Below are 25,455 nucleotides of genomic sequence, written 5' to 3' on the forward strand. Positions count from 1 at the left end.
TTAAGCCTCCATAGTATATTTGGCAAAATGATGTGACATTTTGCCCTTCATTTGAAAAGACCTGAGTTCAACTTGCATTGTGATGAGAGGAATCCTCACGTGAGTTTTTCAGTTGAAGGCAAGTTAGCTGGTCTCATACAGAGTGGTAGGGTTTTTTCCTTGTGGTTTTTCATCCTTTATACAAGCACTTTGGCCAGAATATACATACACAGTTTACAGTGTTAAGGGGGGAGTTATTTAGTGTATAGGTGGAGGATTATGTAGTGTAGAGATAATGGGTACATGGAGGATCTTCCCACAGGAGTACGTGAATTCCTTGGAGGGTATCACATAGTGTGTGTGTGTGTGTGTAGTAAATAAAAAAAAAACATAAATGATTTTCCTAGATGCCCAGAGAAGTGCTATGTAAGTAGGTCAGCTTTAATTATTATGATTTCTAATGGTCAGTTATGTTTTCATTAATTATGATACACTATTATTCATATAGGTCATATAGGCTGGTGATAACTCATTACTAATTCACAGTAAATTATTGTCAGTAATCTGATGTCTTTTTTATTTTTAGTATTTCACTATCAGACAAAATTTCAAATTTGTACACTGTGTTTCAGAAGGTATGTTCTATCTTAAGTTCACTAAGCTGTCATTGTGTTGATTTTATTGAAGGGAAAGATTTTATGAAATATAGTGTTTATTAGTGAGATTGCTTATGTGGGCATGATATTTCTTTATAGACTGTGTTTATGTAGTACATTATAAAGGCATTTCATTCTGTACATCACATGAATTTTATGTACTCAGTTTTCAAAACTTTTTGAAAGTTTTGTAGAGAGAACATTAGTTTGCCTCTTCAAAACATATGGATAATTTTATCATTTCTTAATAAGTTTCAATGTGAAATGAAGTATTTTTAAGCTCTGTAATAATTATAGTAAACTTTTATTTTTATTTTTTACCAGGTTGCAAAGTGTGCTATTAGAGTTGAGCTGGTTAATGATAATTTCACTGAACTGAGAGGTGAGATTACTGGACCACCTGATACACCATACGAAGGTGGAAATTTCATTCTTGAAATTAAAGTACCAGAAACCTATCCATTTAATCCTCCAAAGGTGAAAGATTTTATTTTAGCTCTAAATGTCTGGTAGCTGATACACATACTGTTATAATAATTTAATTTTAATGTAAATACTTTTTTTTTTGTCAGTACATTGCTGCAGTGTGTAAAGCACAGAATGAAATAGAAAATTACATTGGGGGGCTATTAAAGACATCATAACTGAACTAGATTCACAAGGAATTCACATGATATCATTCAACTTTATTAATTGCATGTGCTCCTTGGTCAGTTTGATTACTGGACCACCTGATACACCATACACACAGATTGTACAGCCGGAGAAAGATAGATATAATGTTGTAGGTGTGGTTGCAGCAACACAAAATGATGGAATGCATAAAGGTGAGGATGAAACATGTAGGAATGGAAATCACAGTCAGGATCAGTGAAATGGGAGTGGTCAAACTAGAGAGAGAGAGAGAGAGAGATGTAGTATAGCAGCTAGAATAGAGAAAGTTGATGCTGGTAGAATGGCCTCAAACACACAGGGATTGTTATGTTTATGCACAAATGTAAGGAGTATTCGAAACAAGAGAGCCGAGTTTTTTGCATCGATTGAGATGGTATGCCCAAAAATAATTGGAATAAGTGAAACTTGGTTGTCCAAGGAGGATGTGATGTTGGGAATAGAATTAGAATGATATATAATTTTTTTCCAGAAGGATAGAGATGTGAAAAGAGTGGGGGGGGGGTGCTGTTAATGATTGCAGAGGAATTGTGTCCACAAAGTGTGGAAGTTGATAGTGCATTCACAGATTTTGAATCTGTGTGGTGCGAAGTTGAAATAAACAATTTAGTATATCTGATAGGATGCTGTTATAGGCCAGGGAATGCAGAGAATACTGATTGGGAAATGTTTAGGCAAATTAGTTGACATGTAAAAAGAAGGTGATCCTGATGGGAGACTTTAATTACAGGAATATAGAATGGAAGGAGGAAATAGTGTATGGGAACAAGGAGAGCGAGCTTGTGGGATTTCTGAGCGATAAGTATCTTAAGCAGCACATGATTGAAGCAACTAGAGGCTTTAATGATTTGGTTTTAGTGATAACTTCACAAGATGTAGTTGTTAATGAAGTGATGAAACAAGAAAAGGTCACTGCCAAAAATGGATACATGTAGAAGTATAAAGCAGGTGATTACAGGAAGCTCTGTAGTTATTTAGCATCAGTATGTTAGGTAGATGAGCTGAGCGGAAAAGATGTTGACAATGCATGGAAAGTCACAAGGCAGTATCTGACAAAAGCAACGTGCGACTGCACCAAGGGTTAAGCAAGTAAATAGATTAGGAGTGAAATGGATGAACAGTGAAATTAAGCAGACTCCTCTGCTTTAAAAGAAAATGTTATGGAGGAGGCAAAACAGTTGGTGGTGATCAGATTCATGAAGGTGCAGTATGAGAGGAGATCGACTGATTAAGCCAAGGTTAACTCAAGGTTTTCTGCTACATGGCAAGCAAAAGGAAGAATAATTATGGCAGATTAATATTGGTGGATAGTCATGGCAGCAGACTAACAGCCGCAAAGGATATAGTGGAATTATTGAACAAGCACTTTATCAGCATATATCATACTGGTGTAAATGATCCGGTGCAATATATATAGAAGAGAGGCAAGTATTAGGATAATTAGAAGTGAAAGAAATATATGTGTCAGATGTTGGTTGGGTTAGATGTGAGAATGGATGACATATCGCCACATATTCTTAAGGAATATGTGGTGATATACCACCTTGAGAATATGTGGTTGGCAACAGTTGGCTATGCCCTTGACCTGGTTATTTAATGAGTCTTGCAGTGGGTAGGGTTCATAAGGAGTGGAAAGAAGACAAAATAGTATCATTTCACAAAAATAGTTCTAAGACACAAGTCTCCAACTATAGACCACTCTGTATAACTGCAGTTGTGGTCAATATTGCCTTGTTGGAGAGATTGGTAAGGAATAGAATACAGAACTGGGTTGATGGACATAACATTCTTTATGATGGCCAGCATGGATTTGTAATGGGTAGGTCCTGTTTTAGTAATTTACTTGCATTTTATGATAAGATGACAAGTGTGTTAGATAAGAGAGAATCATATACAGTGATTGCTGAAATAAGAGCCAACAGGCTTCACTTCGTCAAAGTAAAATTATTCAAAATTAAGCATAGCCAACTGTGGTGCGCGGGGTGCTAAAGGGTCAAATCTGTATAAGTGAGAGGAGACCTCCACATAGCTTTTAAAGGAATGTGGAGAACCGACCAGGGATTCTGACCTAATGTCCAATCTTCACCTTCTCGTGGTGCACCCTGTTGGATATCTACCTGGATATTGATCAAACGAGGATGGGCTGACAATTTGGGATTTAGCCAACCAAATTGTAATTCTTATTGGCTTAAACTAAATTACAAACTGATGGTACAACATGACAAAATTTCATGCGGCTGGGACATCGCCTGGTTACCCCCCCCCCCCGTTGTTTTCACCAAGGAACCAGGGTGAACAGCGAAAAGTCAGCTACTGGAACCAATCTGAAAAAACAAAAAACACCCCAACTAAACATCACCAGAGTTAAAGATCGGCACTATCAACATAAGAAGCCGGAATGGCAGAGAAATGGAGCTCACTGAGGAATTAGATAAGTACCAGATCGACATAATAGGGGTAACTGAAACAAAAAAGACAAAAACTGGTGAGATCTTATTGAGCAATAAATACAAATTGTTATATTCAGGCAATGACAATCAAGGAAAAGAAGGAGTAGCCATTGTATTCAACACTAAATACGAGGCTAATCTTCTTGAATGGCAGGCATTCTCAAGTAGAGTGATGTGGACAAATATCAAAATTGGGAACTGGACAATGAGACTTATTTGTGCCTATGGTCCTACAGAAGATTCTACTAAGGTAAAAATGGACAATTTTTTGAAGATTTAGAGAAAGCATCTGACACAATGAAAAAGGAAAAGTTGGTCCTTGTTGGGGATCTAAATAGCAGAGTGGGAAATGATTGTCAGACATACAAAAATATATTGGTAAAATTTGGAGAAAAGTGCAAAGCTAATAATAATGTCAAATATTTGTTCGATTTCTGCTCAGGACATGGACTGGTTATTACTCACACCATGTTCCAACATAAAAATGTGCTCAAATTCACATGGAGAGAAGAGGCAAGGAATAAGAAATGTCTCATTGACTATGTTATTGTTGATAGTGATGTTTTCTCCCTTGTGCAGGACACCAGAGTGTACAGAGGATTTGAAATTGGAAGTGATCACTATTTAGTCTTGAGCAGGATAAAATTGAATTTCATATTGAAAAGAATAACATGTAAGAAAGTTTTAAAGCAAATAAAAGTTGAGCAGCTCTCTGATGTGAACTGTAGACTAAAATACACAAAGATTATTGAAGAAAAAATGAAAGAGTTTGAGAACAGGAACCAAACTTTAGAGATTCAGTGGCAAACCTTGAAGAAAATGTTGATTGATTTACCGAGAGAGGCATGTGGTGAGGTTGTCTGCAAGGATAGAAAAATCAGAACTCCATGGTGGACACAGGAAGTTAAAGAGGCAGTGAAGGAAAAGCATATCAAAAGTTCCTGGCAAATAATTGAGCTTGTGCTCTTAAAGAATACAGAGAGAAATGTAAGGAAGCTAAACATTGTGTAAAACTAGCTAAACAAAAGTTATGGGAGGACTTTGGCAAGAAGATAGAAAATAAATATCAAGAAGGTGGCAAAATATTTTGGAGGTTGTTAAAGAAGCTTAGAAATGGAGGAAAGAGTACTGTAAAAGGAGTTAGAGATGATAAAGGTGACATGAAAACGGGAGAAAAAGATATCCTTGAAGTATGGAGTAATTACTTTGAGAAATTGTTAAATGAAACAAGCGGTGATAGCACAGTGGTAAAAACACTCAACAGGCATACAGTCAGGAATACATATACATACTTGAAGTAGAAAAAGCCATCAAAGGCTTAAAATGTGGAAAGGCAGCATGAAACATGATATTCGACCAGAAATGCTGAAGGGGGAGCAGGCTATACAAATAGTTGAAAGGGAGTGCCAAGCAAAAAAAAGTTTAAGAACTACTGGGTTAGATGGATCGGAGATTGGCTCTCTGAATGAATACCTGAAAGCTGTGTATGATGGAGCAGTGTCTCAAAAAAAAAAGGAAGATAATCAGTAGATTGATGCAGGATTCTGTTCTTGGACCCCTACTGTTTAACTTGTTTGTAAATGATATATCATGTGGACTGACTGGGGGATCTTCAGTTATTTGCTGATGATGCAAAGTCAGCAAGAATTATAAGTAGTACTGCTGTTGTGAAATCTCTTCAGGAAGATTTGAATAGACTTTTTACTTGAACAAAAGAATAGGGTTGTAGCTTTAATATCAATAAGTGCAAAGTGTTGCATTTTGGAGTGCTGAAAAATAAGGCTGTGTACTATATGTAAAACCGCAAGGGCTGGATGTTGATAGTGCATGGGAGGTTGTTAAGAAGTGTTTGTTGGAGGCAATGATTGACGATATACCAAGAGTCCGAATAATAAATCAAGTAGGGGTTAAATGGATGAATAACACTATTAAGCTTGAGCTGCAAAAAAAGAAACAATTGTGGAGGGAATTTAAGGAGAAAGATGACCAGCTGGTGCAGGAACAGTATGAAGCTCAGGCCAGGAAGGTAACAAGGGTGGTAAGAAAAGCAGAAGCGGATTATGAAAGAAAATTGGCCATGCAGGCTAAAAGAGAATTCCAAACAGTTTTTTCAATATGTTGCAAGTAAAAGGAAAAATGTTCATGGCAGAATGATTTTAAAAAATGCTGAGGGTAGGGAGGTAACCGAATCAGTTGATATAGTGGAATTACTGAGCGAGCACTTTGCAAGAGTATATCATCCAGGTGGTGACATTGCAGGAATGGAAGAACCAACAGCTTATACTGGAATTGTGATGAATGAAGTAGAGGTAAATAGTCCATTACAGAACCTCAATGTCAATACATCTGTGGGATTGGATGGTATACCAGCTCGTGTCGTACGTGAAGCGGCTAAAGAATTGTCAGTGCCCTTGACCATTTTGTTTAATTTGAGCCTCGGGTCTGGGTCAGTCCCAAGGAGGTGGAAAGAGAGGGAAAATAGTTCTGCTGCATAAAGGTGGTTCCAAGGCTGCTGTTGAAAATCACTGGCCAATCAGCATAACAGGAATCATTATCAAGCTCTTGGAGAAAATAGTCAAGAGGAAAATACAAGATTGGATATTATGTTGGAGGTTTAATGGATTTTTTACAACACTCAAAATTTGAGTGTTGTAAAAAATCCATTAAACCTCCAACATAATGTCCTCACAGCACTTAAGCCTCTACACAACAAGATTGGATAGATGAACATGGGATACTGTATCGGGGACAGCATGGTTTTGTGAAGGGTAGGTCATGCCTCAGTAACTGCCCACACATTATAACACAGTGACGGCTGAACTGGATAAGGGTAATGGGTTTACAGTGATTCTACTGGAATTTGCTAAGGCCTTTGACAGGATACCAAATGGAATTCTAATCAGTAAAATGCAGCATATGGGGATGGATATAGGGTTGGTGAGATGGATAGGAGGGTGGTTGATGGAGAGATATCAGAGAGTGGTGTTTATTCAGGAGTAGAGTCCACAAGACGGCCTGTAACTAGTGGTGTGCCACAAGGATCTGTTCTTGGACCACTGCTGTTTAATTTGTTCATTAATGATATAGGAAAGGATCTGAGAGGAACAGTTCATTTGTTTGCAGATGATGCAAAGTTGGGTAGGGCAATAGTGAATGCAGATGATGTCAAAATTTTGCAGGATGATTTGGATAAATTGGAGATCTGGGCTAAGGAGAATGGATGTCAATTTAATGTGGCAAAATGTAAGGTTATACATTTTGGGGTGAAAAGATTAGCAACTGTTTACTACATTGGTGGAACTGTACTCCAGGAAATTGATGAAGCATGAGATTTAGGAGTGTTATTGGATAAGGAGTTGAAGTTTAGGGGGCACATTGCAAAAGTGGCCAAATCAGCTCATCAAATTACTTGGTTGCTGAAGAATATGTTGACAAGCAGAGACAAGCATGTTATTGTTCCTCTGTATCGAGCCTTGATAAGACTCCATCTCGACTACTGTGCCCAGATTTGGTCACCTAGGTTTCTTCTTGATGGGGAGGAGGTTGAGAGGATCCAGAGTCGAGTGACCAAGATGATAGCAGGTCTGTGGAATGAACCTTATGAGAACAGGTTGAGGATTTGTGGGTTGCAAAAATTGGTTGATAGGCAGAGGAGGGGAGATATGATTGAGACATTCAAATTACTGAAGGGTTTCTATAAAATTAATTCAGAAGATATTTTTGAGAACAGGGCTGGTTGTGGGAGGACTAGGGGTCATCCATGGAAGCTGGGCAAGAGTGTGGTTAGTAAGGATGTTAGAGCTGGGTTCTTTACTTTTAGAGTGGTGAATGAGTGGCATGGGCTGCCAAAATCTGTGGTGGATGCTGTGACAGTGAATGAGTTTAAGGCGAGGTATGATAGATACTATATGAATGTCGAATAGTTGTGATGAACATGATTTGGGGCCTCCCTCGATGAGTCTAAGGACTCCCTGGAGTTGCCCGTAATATAGTTCACCCACAGTTTGTAGATCTCTCCTTGGCATTTTGCCAAGAATAGTCGATTTATGCTGAAGGGGAGAAAGAAATGAAGGATGTACGAAGTGGTCGCCAACATGCGAAATCACGTGCTTTCTTGTCTATCGCTGTACTAGCTTGATTTTTGTTGTCGCTTTTTTGCATTGTTTTTTTATTATTAATTTGTATGATGGATCCAGTACAGTCAACAAGTTCTGGTGTTAAACGTTTCAGTAGCTCTTGCAAAAGAATATTGAATAATGTGCTGATATTCTGCGAAAAAGAATCGTCTCCTTGTTCCCCTTTCTCAAGTCATAAAACGTACAAGTGCAATTACGGGCGTATCTGGGTCCACCATTAAAAGAATTCGTAGGGAATCAAAAGGTAAAGGTAAGCCAAAATTTAAATCTCCTAAAAAAAAAAAAAAAAAGCGCCAGAGTAAAGAAAACCATCGAAACCGTAGCTTTGAATGATTTTGATGTAGACGTTATAAGAAGAACTATTCACGAATTTTACGTGGTCGAGAAAAGAGTGCCAACTGTTCCAAAATTGATTCCTGTGCTTAAAGAAAAAATTAATTTTCCTTTGAAAAGAGAAACTTTAAGAAAAATACTTCATGAAATCGGATTTTGTTTCAAAAAGTCCCAGAACAGAAGGAAACTTAACATGGAGCGAAGTGACATTGTTTTATCTAGAAATTAGTATTTGAGAGCAATAAGACGTTTCAGGGAGGAAAAAAAAACGATTGTGCATCTAGATGAAACTTGGAATGATAGTAATTGAAATTATGGAAAATGTTGGCAGTCTGAAGAAGAATGTGGAGTGCTACAAACCGGAAATGCCTTGCAGCGCATAATAATTTTGTGTGTGGGTAGAGAAATGGGTTTTTTACCAAATTGAAACTTACTATACAAAGCCAATTACCATAGGTAAATGAATTCTACGATCTTCGAAAAGTGGGCAGAAGAAAAACTGATTCCAAACCTTCCTAAAAATGCTGTTGTTATAATTGATAATGCTTTATATCACACTATTCGATCAAAGTTCCAAATAGGTCTAATAAGAAGCAAGTTCTTATGGATTGGCTCCCTGCAAATAACATTTCTCATTCCCCCGGTATGCGAAAAATTGAATTGCTTAATTTGGTCAAAAGAAACTCTCCCACAACTAAACTATTTAAATTCGACACGATGCTCAAAGAGCATGGATTTCTAGCTTTGAGGCTACCACCATATCATTGCGATGTTAATACTATTGAGTATGTTTGGGCAGAAGTGAAAAGTTTCATTCGCCATTGTGACGTAACTGGAGATATTGACATGTCAAAACTTTTTAAGCTTTCAGAACAGGTGATTGAAAGTATTACAGTTCAAAATGGGGAAAATATTGCTTTCATGTCACCTCATTGGAAAATATGTAAATGGGACAGAGACGGAATTATTGAAGAAAAATGCGAACCTTTGGTGATCAGTTTAAGTGAAAGTGATGGTGATTCGGACACCGATTCAGATGACTATGAAGATTAAAAGGATGTGGCATACCCCAGAAATCATTCTTTACACCACTGTTGCTCACTCTAATATATATTAATGACATTGGGAAGGACCTCACAGTTGTTTGCTGATGATGCAAAGATAGGCAGGGCATTCAGAGTTGCTTTTGAGATACAGCACATAGAGAGTGATTTGAATAGACTGGATATTGGTAGGATTATGCTTAGAGAAACCTGATGAGGCTAAGAATCTTGGTGTTATGGTGGACAGGATGTTGAAGTTCAAAGGTCACATAAAAATTGTAAATAAAACTTTGAATCTAATTGTGATGCTGAAACAAACATTGATATAAGGATGAGGAAGTCATTTTGCCACTTTACAGGGTCTTGATGCAGATTTGGTCTACTAGGTTACAAGGAGATAAAGAAGCTGTGGAAAGGTTGCAAAGAAGAGTTATAAAGATGATATGGGATTATGAGGACAGATTGAAAGTATGTGAACTGTAGACCAGGTGTTCCTCGAGAAGTTCTCCTGGAATTTGTCATTTTAGTTTTCTAAGCATTTTTCACGCATAAATAGTTTATAGTGAAAATATTCTGAGGAGAATAATATTCCTGAATATGTCGAAACGCTCAGACCCAGAACGCCTATTAACATCTGTGTATCGTTAATTTTCACTCATCGAAACCTTTCAACATTTGGGAAAGGGAATACCGCTGTTTATGACTGGTCATAAAAACTGCCTGCAAGCGGATTATAACAATGGACAGCGTATCCTCTGTTCTCAAAACTGAAGGAAATGACATCTGTGTAGCAAATGTCAGTGACCAAGCGACATGTTTTTAAACATGGAAATATTCATGAATTATCGTTAATTTTTGCACATCGAAATCTTTCAACAATAGGGAAAGAGAATACTGCTGTTTATGACCGATCATAAAAATCGCCTGCAAGCCGATTACAACAACGGGCAGCATATCCTCTGTTTTCAAAACTGAAAGAAATAACATCTGTGTTGCAAATGTTAGTGACCAATCAACAAGGAAGTATAAAGAAATTTTTTCCACTAAAATTGAAGATCAAGGTAGTCTGTATCCGGTTCTCAAATCTAGTAATACTGAATACTTTCTTCGCAAGCTCGTATTGTAGGATGAAAGTTTCGAAACCATAGTGCCATGATTTTTTAAAAGTAATAGGCCTGCAGATTTAAATTTTAATATAAATAAGAGACAAGGGACTTTGTTTAATTTTGGTATTAAGAAATCTCTTATTGAAGGTGTTTGTGACACAACATATAGTAAGTTATCCACCACCAGCATACAAAAGCAATCTCCAGAATGTACAAAAGGAGGGGAAAACTACCTGCGCACAGGAGAAAAAGTCTGCATTCACTCGTAAGTATTTATAATATTATAAATTTTTGGTGATCAGAATGGGATATGTCAATGAAAATCAGCACAAATTAATTTAATAATGTTGGCCTGAGGAAACTTACAATATGGTACAAGATCTCATTAGTCCAGTGATTGATAACTGATTTAAATGTAATTTTATATCTGTGTTGCCACTGGTATACATGTCATACCGTCTATGTATATTTAAAACAGTTTGTTAATGTAAATAATTCCTCTGGAAATTGTCCTTACTTGCTGCCCTAAAATGAAAATTTCTATAATGTGTTGAACTAAGGCAATACCTTGCCACCAGAAAACCATATATGTTAGCTCCTTATAAGGACATAAAATTTGTTTGTGAAGTCCACCTGTAAATACTCAAGGTCAGTGTTAAACGGACTGACGAACTTCAGACGTATGTCCGCTACCCGAAACAAATAGGATTAAAGAACAAAGAAAGGGTCACCGTCAATGGAAGAATAAGGGACCGCACCGAAATGTTCAGGTTCCCATATCGTCGTGCAGGGATACGAAAGAAGGCGAATAAAAGGTGTTGGCCGGAGGATCGAGTATCGGTTCCAGGAGTTCCTCATCGGTTGTCCAGAGGTCGTTATCGAGAAGTCGGCAGTGGTTGTAAGCCATCGAGGATGCGACTTCACCAGAAGTCATGCCAGAGGCCTGAAAGAAAAGATGATAGGAGCCGATCTGCCAGGCAACGCATACACCCAATGACAACTCTTCGCCGGGAGCTATTGTCTGAGGAGAAGGAATTTTCGAGCGGGAAAGAATTGCTCCATCACGTTCAACGTGCATGCAAATACTCCTCAAGCCGAGAATCTTCGCCCATGCACCCGGAGGACACCGTCTCAGGAAGTCATCAACAAGTCTAACGCTGGCATAAGAAGGGGGAGAAAACTTGACGCTGGAGAAAAGGGTCAGGACTCCAGTTCGAAGCCAAGTACACAGTGGGTAGCAGCCATAAAGTGAGTTGATCCGTTTGTTCAATTTTCTTGAATTATAGGAGAACTTTATTAGTGGACTGTTAAGTTGAGGCTCATGAAATTGAGCAGAGTTAATTTTTGAAAATTAGATGTTTAATAATTAATAGAAATTGATGTGTGTAACAGTCAGAGAGTAACTGTTTGTCAATGGTGCATTTTGCCTATAGAATTATCTTAATATCGGAAGGAAAGAGCTTTTGTGTATAATGATATTTTTTTATGTGCATAACAGTTAAGAAGGAGCAGTTTATTAATAGGTACCATTGCTTAGGGTAGTAACTTGTATTTGGAAGAGAGTGGTTATTTATGTGACATAATTTTCATGAATTGAAAGGGCATTTTAAGCTAATTGTTTTATGTAGAGCTGAACTAAACAAATTTTTCTTGATTGCAATAATAGTGTAAATTGTTTTATGTAAAATAAATGTGTTGTTTAAATGTTAACAGGGTGTTGCCTGATACTTAACTTTTTGATGCACTGTTCTGAAAAAAAAAAAATATTAGAGCCTATTAGTGTGAACCCAGGAGAAAGGATAGTAAAGGATAGATAGTGGACCACGACTGCAGATATTAATTAATCAGGGATAATTTTGAATGTAATGGGAAAACTACTGGATGCACTTAACACTAGAAAACGGACATCAGTGGCACAGCTGTTCAAATAAATTTTCTGGTGTTCAAAGAATAAGAAGGCAAGTGCAGAAGGCAGTATAGCTTAAAGTGATAACCAAAGAGCGATAAGGAAGTATAGTTAGAAGTACATAAAAGTTATTGCATTAAAATATATATAGAGTGGAGGACACAGAGATATGATAGTGATAAGATAAACGTAGACAACATAGAAATAGTAGAGAATCCCCCCCACCCCACCCCGTTTACAATGGCACACTAGCTGATAGGATAGAATCTACAGTAATTAAAATAATAGTGGATGAGAACAGTTTCGAAAATTAAGATCAGGTAACTAAACAGAAAGTTATATTTATATTTATAGACAGTGTACATATAGTGTAAAAGAAAATTATTTTAACCATGAATGTGAACAATGTTGATTTGGGAGCCACTAGTAGTGATAAAATGGGGGATAGAGAATTTTTCAGAACGGTGAATCCTCACCTCTTATTTCTTCGATTCTCTGGAGAGGACCACAATGATGTGTTGTCCTTCTTCAAGTTCATAGAGGAGCTAAGGAACGTCGGAAACTGGTTGGAATTCCAGCTTCTGGTAATATTAAGTAACAAACTGGTTGGCAGGGCTAAAAACTTTTTGTACTCTCCAATACTGAGAGACACCTTGGAGTACAATAAGTTTAAAAATACCCTAATGTCTCAGTTTTCCAAGACTAGAAGCATGGGTCCGAACCTGTGGAAACAGAAATGCAAGCAGGAAAGTAAAGAGACTATCACAGACTTTTACAATAGGCTGCTTACCTTAGCAAATAGCTTGAGTGTGCTGGATGAGGAAAAGAGCAATTTTAATTGGGTGGTCCTTAACCAATTCAGGCTAGGAGGGAGAGAGGAATATAAAGAAACAGCATATAATAGTAAGATAAATAATTTAGAAGACTGCTATCAGGCAATAAAGGAAAGGGAAGAAAGGTTAGGCGACCTACATCCAGCATCTGGTGCCAGTCAAATACACAACATTTCGGAGGTGTCGGAATCAAAAAGTCAGAGTAAGAAAGAGTAGAATCTAGCTAATCCTAAAGAAAAGAGAATAAAGAAACAGAAGGTAGAAAAAGAGGAAGATAAGGTTAAAAAAAGATATGAAGTAGACCACAGCATACAGACAACCTCTGATTCTTTTAACAGAGAAGAACTACAAGCCTTTATCAAAAGAGAGGTAGAAAAGCAACAGCAGCCCTTGATGGAGAAGCTTAATCCATTCTCAATCAGTTAGGGGGGGAGATCAAAGCAAAACCCTCATTGGGGAACTTAGACTCTTAACGAATGCACAGCGAAAAGGAAAATAGGAGAGAAGCACCCCAGTGCTACAGATGCAGAAAATTTGGGCATATTGCCAGATACTGCTCTCACAGCAGAGGGAACTGTGACAGAAATGTAAGATTTGAGGCCAATATGGTAATGACTCACCACCATCCCACATGGAGGACTAAGAGATGGCCAAGAAGTGTTAGAAGTTAGCAGGAAAGCTCCATGTCAGTAATTAGAGGTAAAATGGTTTTGCTAGACACTGGTTCCCAAGTTTCAGTGATAACCGGTTCTCTATTCAGGAAGTTGCAATTCCGAGTATTCGACAGTATCATCACTTAACTTAAGCCACCTGTCATGTTAAAGGGCATAACAGACCCCATCGTCTATGCCTCGAAGAAATTAAAAGTGAACATGTGGTTGCCAGACTTTAATTTAAATGTTTCACCGGCGTTATTAATTCTCCCGGAATCCTCTCGTACTACAGCAAAGGTAGTACTTGGGACTGACTTTCTTAAGAAACACAAGTTCTCATGTGATTTTAAAAACGGCCAGATTTCTATATCGGGATACAACCAGGGTGCCCGGATGAGTGGTAGTCAGAGGCATTATGCTGGCAAAAGTATTAATGAGGTCAACACAGAAAACAACCATTCCCAGCTAGAAAAGGGGGGGAGCTAAGGAAAATAAGATTGTGGATCAGAAGGATGAGGATAATTCATTACCTGATTCCCCAGCTATTAGAGATACTGGACAGGTAAAAGGGGGAGAGACCTTACACATCTCGAGTGTCAAGGTGGCGGCAGATGAAAAGGAGGATACAGAGGCCACAATGAAAAATTAAAGTAATGTAATAGAAGTAAACGTTACAGAGATATGCAAGAGTAGAAGCCACTACCCAGGCACCGGAAGAACTGGAAGGAGATCAGGGTATCGTAATTGGGTAAAATGCCCGAAGGATAATAATAAGTCACAGTGCCAGTCACTCCAGAAAGAGCCCACAGAACAGACTGATGGCGTTTCCTGCTCTAAGTAGATGACAAACCTGAGTATAGTCCGACCCAGAGAATATATGACCCACGACCCAGAAACACTGTATTAAAAAATTTTCATCCATATTCATGGTTTAAAATTTTTTCATGAAGGGGTGGGCCTATGTAAAAATTTGATGTAGCTTAATAATGCCAGAAAACCTTACATCAATTTTTACAGAAGTCAAGTCCTGTAAGGATGTTATAAAAATAACCTGTATGTCTATGTATATTTAAAACAGTTTGTTAATGTAAATAATCCCTATGGGAATTGTCTGTACTTGCTGCCCTAAAACAAAAATTCTAGAATGTATTGAACTAAGGCAATATCTTGCCACCAGAAAACCATATATGTTAGCTCCTTATAAGGACATAAAATTTGTTTGTGAAGTCCACCTGTAAATACTCAAGGTCAGTGTTAAACGGACTGACAAACTTCAGACGAATCTCTGCTACCCGAAACAAATAGGATTAAAGGAGTACACGAGAAGAACAAAGAAAGGGTCACCGTCAGTGGAAGAATAAGGGACCACATCAAAATGTTCAGTCCGTAGGAAGGAAACTCGGGTTTTTCGTCCTGTAAACTCAAGAAAATCGACCGTAGAACCCACATTATTTCAGACATTAAATGTATTGTGTTAGGGACCACGATATGGCGGCACATTTGAGCCGTCTCTCTTCACTGTGCTGCTTAATTAGTGATAGCCTTGGGCCATCTATCTCTGATTGGTACCAGTGGAGATTGAACTGCCCACTCAGTCTCCAAAAGTTAGATAGGGCTAAATGGCCTCGCCTACTCCCCATATACGGGAATAAAAAGGCGTTAGCTGATTTTTTTTTTTTTTTTTTTTATATTTCGGTAATGTTACATTACCATCTTCAGGGAACAGAAAAATAATGATATGTGCATGCAGGCACTAACACTAAACAAATATGGCTGAAGAAAACAACTGAAGTCTGTCCTAGAGTCCTAAAGGTGGCCCCTAGTGGGCTAAATTGGGTTGTCTTGGCTGTTGGGCTGATGTTCTAAGAATGCAAGCTTCCCATATTTGGGGCAGTCTCGTGTATCCAAATTTGTTGAGGTTTGGGGAGTTTTTTAGAGCTGAGGCTGATTCCAGGAATAATCTCTGATATTTATACTTCCTATGTTGTAGTAGAGTGGCTTTCTTCCAGAGTATTTTGTGGCAGGTGTCCAAAGCATGGTCAACAAGTCTGGAGTGGCTGTATTGGTGAAACTGGATATAGTCCTTATGTTCAGATATCCTGACATTAGCTGTCCTACCTGTTTGGGCATAGCATGACAGTTTTCACCTACAAGGGGGACCTGGTATACTCCAGGTAGGTCTAGGGGAAGTGGCTGGTCTTTGGTGGAGCGGATAAGAGGTGCCAATTTTTTATATGGTTTGTAACAAGTTGTCAGGTCATATTTTTTTAGTATTTTTGTTAGCTTTTCAGAAGTACTCTGGATATAAGTAATGGTGATAGATTTAGAGTAATCTCTGTTATGGAGTAGTGAAGAGGGGTTGTGGTTAATTGGTTTTTTTTTTTTTTTTTTTTTTTTTTTTTTTTTTTTTTTTTTTTTTGGTGGTTGTAGCCATTGGCTTCAAAGGTGTTAAGAATATGGTTAAGTTCAGTAGTTAGGTCATTGTTATCTGAACTGATTAATTTTACCCAATGTCCCCATTCAAAGATACCTTGTATCTCATCCAAGCCAAATTTCTTCCTGATATCTCAACCCTATTTCAGTTCACCATGAACTCAGGCTATTTCGTTTGGCAAGGAAAAGAGAGGGACATCCATGAGTTCTCCAACCCTGGCCAACTTCTTTATGGAGACATTTGAAGAAAAAGTCTTAAGCTCAGCTCCATTTAAACCTACTGTTTGGCTATACTATGTAACTGATGTGTTCGCTGTTTGGCCACATGGCTTGGATACATTCCACAACTTCTTAACACACTTAAACAGTCAACACCCCAGGATCTAGTTTACCTTGGAAAAGGAAAACAATAACAATCTCCCTTTCCTAGACACTCTGGTTACATGCCAGCTTGATGGATCCTTGGCTTTCCTCTGTTTACATAAAACCGATCCATACAGGTAGATAAATTCACCAATAATATGGGATTATAAAAACCCTTTATAACAGGGGAAAATTAATCAGTTCAGATAACAATGCCCTAACTACTGAACTTAACCATATTAACCATAATACCTTTGTAGCCAAAGCTACAATCCCCCCAAAAAATATTAAAACCAATTAACCACAACCCCCCCCCCCCCTTCATAACAGAGATTACTCTAAATCTATCACCATTCCTTATATCCAGGGTACTTCTGAAAAGCTAACAAAAATACTAAAAAAATATGACCTGACAACTTGTTACAAACCATATAAAAAATTGGCATCTCTTATCCACTCCGCCAAAGACCAGCCACTTCCCCTAGACCTACCTGGAGTATACCAGGTCCCCTTGTAGGTGAAAACTGTCATGCTATGCCCAAACAGGCAGGACAGCTAATGTCAGGATATCTGAACATAAGGACTATATCCAGTTTCACCAATACAGCCACTCCAGACTTGTTGACCATGCTTTGGACACCTGCCACAAAATACTCTGGAAGAAAGCCACTCTACTACAACATAGGAAGTATAAATATGAGAGGTTATTCCTGGAATCAGTCTCAGCTCTAAAAAAACTCCCCAAACCTCAACAAATTTGGATGCATGAGACTACCCCAAATATGGGAAGCTTGCATTCTTAGAACATCAGCCCAACAGCCAAGACAACCCAATTTAGCCCACTAGGGGCTCCTTTAGGACTCTAGGACTGACTTCAGTTGTTTTCATCACCCATATTTGTTTAGTGTTAGTACCTGCATGCACATCATTATTTTTATGTTCCCTGAAGATCGTAATGTAACATTACCAAAATATAGGAAGTATTAAAGTCTTTTTAATTAATATTTTAGTATACGTTGTCTTTCCCTAAAATCTGACAGTTCAGCGTTATTAGTGTATAGGAGGAAGAGCATGGATGCTCTGCCATTGGCAGAGATATTTTGAGAGGAAATCAGCCACTTTGACATGAACTTAATCTGTGATTGTTAATTATGACATTTTTTTTTATACAAGAGAGAGAGAGTGGTCGGATGTTAATATTTCCACTGTGAGGATTGACTTTCAGTTCTGGTTAAAAATTTCATACATATGTTTCATCTATGGCAGCAATTCTGTCAAAAAAAAAAAAAAAAAAAAACTTTGCTGGGCACAAAAGGATTGCAGCTCACCAGAAGTGACAGCCCTATTGTAACCATCAAACAGTCTCTAAATAATGCAGCAGTATTCTGCAGCCCTTTATGAGCTGCTTGCTCATCTACTGTCAGCTGGTGTGGAATCGCTTGGCAGCAACTTTTCTCTTCAAAATTTCATTCAGAAAATTGATGTATTTGAAATACTTGTTTCATTGCAGTTTTTTCACCTGGTTACACTGGTTTTCTTATGGCAGGCTATTGACACTGACATGGCTTCCATAGCTGGCAGTGAGTGGCCTTGCCACTCTTTGGATTATCTTTGAATACTTGTGTGAGCTTCATGAGAGCAAGATACCTATCGTGATCCTGTGTTGTGATCCATTTTGCTACTCTCCATACTTTACTTAAAACATCGTGAATCTTACGGCCATGAAGTTACTTCATGTACAAACTTTGTTTGCTTACACGTGGATAAAGGATGAAACCAAGAATATAATTTCTTGGCATCTTTAATTTATTGTGAATCTCAGTTGGGTTTTCTTTCCAGAAAAGGTTTAATTTTTTATGTACAAACGCTGGTTATTTTGCAGAAGTAGAACACTAAAGACAGAAAATGAGCACAAAATCTATCATACCACTCCTTAACTCATTCACTGTTTGCACCTTCACTACCCTCTCAGACAATAATTAGAAGAAACACACGTATAAACCACAGTGAAAATTATTTAATTGTAAATATTTCATCCTAAGTATCTTAGGACATCATCAGTACAGAAAAATACTGTACTGATGATGTCCTAAGATACTTAGGATGAAATATTTACAATTAAATAATTTTCACTGTGGTTTATATGTGTGTTTCTTCTAATTATGAACGCACCACAGTTTTCGTTATTTAAAAAAAAAAAAAAAAAAAAAAAAAAACTCTCAGATAATGAATTCCATGCTCCTGCCACTGTTTGTGCAAAAAAATTTACTTCTTACCCTTTTACTCACTATCCTTTTGCAACTTCTTGGAATGCCCCCCTTGTCCTTGCTTCTTCCCCTCGTTCTGCCATATGAAAAATCTCCTTAGTGTTAACACGATAATAACCCTTCAATAGCTTAAATGTCTCGATCATATCTCCTTTTTGTCTTCTATCCAGTTGTGATATCATTATTGCTATCTGTCTCTGCACCCCCTTCAAGATTACTTCATCCCCTTCAAATAATCCCAGTGACCAGATCTGAGCACAGAAATCCAGATGTGGTTTGATCAAAGCTTTTTACCATGGGACTATTTCACTTATCTCTTGTCGTCAATGTCCTCAACATTACAGCAGTTCTCTGAGATATCTTTGAAACTTCAAATATCTATCCACAGTCACCCCAAGACTTCCTCCACTTCCAGGATAACCCCACTAACTGAGTATGAAGTATCTCATCTGTGGATCCCAAATTTTGAAACCTTACATTTAAACATTGCCATTTGTTTGTCATTTTCAGCCTATTTAAATCCTTTTGAAGAGCCTAAACATTAGTTACTAATAACCTAACCCTCCCAAGCTTCACATCATTTTCAAATAACTGAACATTTCCCTATAGTCCTGACAATATCATTGATATAAAGATTGAATAGCAATGGTCCCAGTACTAAACCCTGTGAAACTCCACTTATAACCTTCCTACTCCCCCTCATACTGGTCCCATGTACAACTCTGATATCTTCTAGAGAGCTGATCCAATCCACTAACCTAATATCCAAACCCATATATTTCAACATGTCATGTTTCACCTTGTCAAATGCCTTTGAAAAATCCAAAAAAAAAAAAAAAATGACAATGTATGCCTTACCCTCATCCATTGTGCTTGTTACTCTGCTGTAAAAGGTTATTGGATTACTAAAATAAGAGCGCCCTTTAACAAAAATTATGCTCCTGCATAAGTAATATTGCCCTCATCTACCCAATTCTGTATCTGAGTTCTTACCAATTTCTCCAAAATCTTAACAACTGTAGAAGAAATACAACCAGGCCTATAGTTTGTTACCTTCATTCTGCTGCCACCCTTATGTAATGGTGCTATCTTACCCTCCTTCCACTCTCCAGGAATCTGTTCCATTGCAAGATTTTGGATGAAATTCTTTCTTTTCTTTTTTTTTAATGTGACTCATCAACAAAAGATTGTAAACCTATAGTACATTAATACTGTAGGTGGATCAGGAAATTTTTCCTATATATATATATATATATATATTTTTTTTTTGTATTTTTTTATTCATTTTTTTACCTAGTTCAGAAACTCTGTTCTAGAAACCAGACATGGAACTTTTTTAAGCCACGTCGGCCCTCCAATAAGCGAGAGGTAACCTCACACCAAGTGTTGAAATTCATCTACCACTTGTAGGTATTATTGACTCTGTTATGTTTCACATCTAAAAAATTGAGAATGGGGAATTTTTCTAGAAAGTTCAAAAAGAGACTGTAATTCTCTCTAAAAGATCTGAAATGCATCAGCTGTCATAAATGATACACCACGTCGCCAAATTTTGCGATGCTGTCAGGATGAGTGGACGAAAAGACTCGAGTCCATTTGAACATGGTATGATAATCAGAGCCCACAAATTTGTTATTTTTTATTCATTCTTGAGAGATTTCTGCCGCATTGCAAGTACTGTCTACTGTCAGTGAGTTTATCGGGAAGTAGAAATGTAATGGCACCACCAAACCCCCTCCCCTGAACTGGTAGGCCCAAAAAACTGACAAATCAGAACCAGTGAATTCTCACGTGTGTTGTTATAATAAATTGTCAACCTTGGTAACCATTGCAAATGACTTTTGCATGAATAGCTGAAAGGATTACTTGGAATATGAAAAACACTAAAAAAGAAAAAGTAAGGATAGGGAGGTTATTATCTCTTTTATAAGTTATGATAACACAAGGAAAAAAATGAATAATGTTATTTAACAGCCATATATTTCAACCTGAAAATTACAGGTAATCACCAGTGACATCAGGCAGTTGAATACAAAGTAGAACATAAACAACAGATTATTTAAAACAGTAAGAGCTGAGTGATGCTATACTTACAACAACACAAATGAATAACCGAGGAAACAGTGTTATTATTATTATTGAGTCTTTTGCCTCCATGGAGGCAAACGACTGATCATGGGAGGTTCTTTCTAGGAAACACAAAGTCTGTCATACCACTCCTTGAACTCATTGACTGTTCTTGCTCTCACCACTCTATCAGACAATGCATTCCACGCGGTTCAACCACTCCTCACCCTCTTGCTCACAGCTTCCTTTCGTAACTTCCAGGGATGGTCCCTTGTCATTGCTTCTTCCTGCTGTTCCACCAAGTGAAAGAACTCCCCAGTAACTCCCCTGTAACTACCTCTGAACAGTTTAAAAGTCTCAATCATATCACCTCTCCTTTTTCTATCTACCAAACTCTGCAGTCCACGTACCCTCAGCCGATCCTCATAACTAACATTGCACAGTCCTGAAACCATCTTTGTTATCTGCCTCTGCAATATGTTCCCTGAATTTCAGGTTTCTATCAGTCATCAATCCCTGATCTCTTGCCTCCCCTACTTCCTCCAGTACAGCTCCTCCAATCGAGTGTATAGCCTCCCATCGATGTATCCCAAACTTCAAGACTTTACATTTTGCTGCATTAAACTGATACCCCCATTCATTTGCCCATCTGTCTAGTTTATTCAAATCCTCTTGTAGGGCTGCCACGTCTGCACCATTACTGATAACCCTTCCCAGCTTCACATCATCTTCAAACAACTGAATATCCCCCCCTCCCCCCGTGCAATCCATTGACAATGTCTTTGATATAAAGGTTAAACAATACAGGTCCCAGTACTGAGCCCTCTATGACCCCGACTTGTAACCTTCTGCCTCCTTGATATTGCCCCACCACACACAATTCTGATACCTATCAGACAGCCAATCCTGAACCCAGTTAACTAACCCAACATCTAAACCCATGTGCTGCAACTTAAATATCAGCTTATCATGTGGCACCCTGTCAAATGCCTTTGCAAAATCCAAAAAAAATGGTAGTATATGCCTTTCCCTCATCAACTGCTCTTGTCACTTTATTATAAAAGGCAATCACATTACTAAAGCAAGAGTGTCCCTTTAACAAATCCATGTTGATTCTCACAGATAACATTACCCTCATCTTCTGCCCAATGCTGTATATGGTCTCTCACTAATTTCTCCAAGACCTTAACATCTACTGATGACACACAAACTGGTCTATAATTAGACACTTCCAGTGTGCTACTGCCCTTATGCAATGGCACTATCTTACCTTCCTTCCATTCCCTGGGCACTTTTCTCGTAGCCAGACTTTCATTGAAGAGCAAGGTCAGTGGAGCTATCAGTTCTTTAGCACATTCTCTCAAAACTCATGGTGAAATACCATCCAGTCCCACAGCTTTACTGACATCCAGAGTACAAGTATAAAAACTCGATTGTAGCTTAAATATTCTAAAGCACGTTGCATCGATTTTTACATAGGTCAAGTCCCATAAGAATATTGTAAAAATAACCTTGTTTGTCTCTGTATATTTTGTATTAGATATTATTGTAAATAACTCTTTAGAAATCAACTGTATATATACTTCTTTAATAAGAATATTTTGAGTGTTAAAAACAAAGGTAATGTTTTGCCACTGGAGCTGTATGTAATAGATCTACATGGTGGCATAAGAAAGGTTGTTTATGAAATTTTGTATGTGAAAGACTTACAAGCTCTGCACGTAAACACCTCTGAAGTCAGTCAGAAAGGTTCGAACAACTTTCTGATGGCTGGCAACTTACAATCAAAAGAAAGTGGAGGAGAACAGAAAGCAGGCTGAACTTCAAAGATGATGAAAGCTCATGCCGAGTTCTTTGGGGGGAGGGGGGGGGTTACAAACTTTGTGTGAGGTCTCAGAGAAGGCATAATAAAAAGGGACAGAGCCAAGCATAGGGAGCTTCCCGGTTCGAGATGTTGCTAGAGAGAGAGACTACGTCTAGGGGAGAGAGAGAGGGTTTCCAGAGGCCGCAGACAGAGCTCCTCGCTTCCAGCAGTTGCCAGAGAGGAACTTCCCGGTTCTAGTCTAGAGAGAGAGAGAGCTTCAAGTTGCCGAAAGGAGAAGTTTCAATTGCTGGAGAAAAGCTTCCAGGCCAGAGAGGGATCCTGGTTGACATTTGGCTGCAATTACAGTTTCTTAGATGCGGGCGTTTAAGCTACTTGAGACGGCAGTTCAGGCATTTTCGGCGAGCCAAAGCAGAGGAGAAAAGGCGATGTAAATTACCCGAAGCAGCTTCGCTCGGAAGTTTTTCTTTTTGCCGTGGGAGAACATTTTGCCACAGCTGTATGAGTACCACAGGTCACCGTTTACAGCCCACTATTTTTCTGATGAGATACTACTGAAGTCAAATTTCCTGATGGAAGGCAATTCTTTCATCTCGAGATCTGAGATGAAAGAATTGCCATAGAACTTTTAGGGAAAGACTTTTGACTGAATGTGCGATACAGAGCCTTTGTAAGTTACACACTTTTGTATATTCCCTCTTATAGTTGTTATAGAAGGACGTTTAAGATTTTTGTTTAATAGTGATAAGAAGTGTCCTTAAGAGCGTCAATTGGCATGTTGGAAATTGATATCAAATTTGTAAAAATAACTCTAATCTCTTTACAAGTAAACTCGGAGTTTAATAAGTTGAATTTGTAAGCAGAGCGTTAATAGGTTAAAGAGATTAATTAATGTTGAAGTAAAAATATTCTAATTTGTGCTAAAGAATTTTTATAGATGGATAGAGAAAGCAATCTCCCTATTGTTTAATTCATGTATATTTCATAGTAATGTAAATAAAATGTGTTTTGATTTTTTTGTTAAAGGAGTGCTGCATGATTGTTTATTTTTGCAACTGCACTGTTCCTAAATAAATCGGACTTGTGAGCAGGAAACTAAGTGAGATAGCTGAAGCATAAAGTTAAGTAAAAGAATAGACTACAACTGTTTGTGTAAAGTTTTATTGAAGGAATTTGTGTTAGAGAGAGAGAGAGAAATCTACTGGCCGTATTATTGAGTTTTATGCTAATTAAATAATATTAGTGGCACAGTCTAAATTAAATAAATTTTCTAGTATCTTAGGCATAAGACTTGTAGTGCGAAGGGTAGATAAACATAGTACGCAGTAGAGTAAACGAGATAGGTTACGAGAGAGAAAGCGCGACTTATTACAGCGAATTAGAATAAAGTATAAAGATAAATATTTTAAGAATAACGGTATATAAGGGATAGAAAAAAAATAGACACTTAAGATAAAGAGATATTACATATATAGGCAGGGGGGGAAATATTCGTTTACACAAGTATTTGAAACACTCTCCTCTTGCACCTCTAAACATTGAATCTGCCCTATTCCTCTAGTATTAAAACCTACTTCTCCAGGATGAAATATTCCAAAGAAATATTCCTACAAGAATTCCAATAAAATGTTCATTGAACAACTATGTCCTCTGCATAAGTCACTCTATTTCCATTTTTATCACACAATGTCATTCTTCCACAATAATTTCTCCTACTAGCCACATAGCTAAAAAATTCCCTAGGATTTTCTTTAGATCTTAGTGCCAATTTCTTCTCATATTCCAGTTTTGCTTTTATCACCATACTAGTCACCCTCTTGGTCTGAGTCTTATATTCTTCATGCATCTGCTCTCCACCCCCCTCCTTATATCTCTTCCATATCTCTTTTTCACCTGCAGTTCCTGTTTGATATTGTTTGTCATCAACTTTACACCAAATTGTGTTCTCTTCTTCACTCGTGGAATACAGCTTACTATTGCTGCTAACAAATATTCCTTCACAATTTCCCAAGCACTAATGATAACCTGGCCTTCCATTTCCACCCTCCATGGAACTGCCCCAAGTTGATATCTAAGACTTTAATCACCTGCCTTATAATTCCACATATGTTCCCTTTTCTTTGATGTTCCTGCAACGTCCATTCATTTTCCAAGTCAAAACCACATGGTCACTCTCTCCAACTGGGGGGGGGATGTCATCTCAGTTATTATCAGCTCTTCTGATGATATAACCATATCCAAAACTCTTGAACCTCTTGTTCCCTCTATTATCATGTTGCCTAAGACATTTGTCCCTCAAGAATTCTAGAAATTCCATTCCCCTATTATTACATGCATTTCCCTCTTCCCAACTTATACTGCTGTAGTTAAAATCTCCCATAACAATGATTCTTCTTGCATTTGCCAAGCTCAACTGTTTAAACATATCCTGCTCCCCACCCTCTGTGCTCCTTGACTTGCAGCAACACCCCACTGAATATCCTGTCTTGCCCACCCCTACCTCACACCATATGCTTTCAAACCATTAGTATCACTGCCTTCCAAATCCTCCACTCTTAAAGGACACAAGTCATCACTTATCATAAGCAGTACCATCACATTTTTGCTTCCTGTCCTGCTGAAAAATGCTGTACCCTGCTACTTCTATTCCTGTTATTATATCATCTTGTGTCAACCATGTCTCAAAGATCCCAATAATCTTTGGCCAGGCTGATGCTATCAGCACCATTAATTTAT

General features: G+C 37.9%; 1 protein-coding gene across 1 annotated transcript in view; it reads left to right on the forward strand.

Annotated features, from left to right (window-relative positions):
- The window catches only part of Ubc4 (ubiquitin conjugating enzyme 4), a 141,544-nt gene that overhangs the window by 23,823 nt on the left and 92,266 nt on the right, over nt 1-25,455 (forward strand). Inside the window, exon 2 of the mRNA XM_090395034.1 lies at nt 960-1,112. Within this exon, the coding sequence (XP_090251160.1) occupies nt 960-1,112 (153 nt within the window). The remainder of the gene's footprint in view (nt 1-959; nt 1,113-25,455) is intronic.

The sequence above is a fragment of the Typopeltis vanoorti genome, chromosome 6, assembly GCF_054136105.1.
Source record: "Typopeltis vanoorti isolate ZY-2024b chromosome 6, IOZ_Tvanoo_1.0, whole genome shotgun sequence".
Lineage (NCBI taxonomy): Eukaryota > Metazoa > Arthropoda > Arachnida > Uropygi > Thelyphonidae > Typopeltis > Typopeltis vanoorti.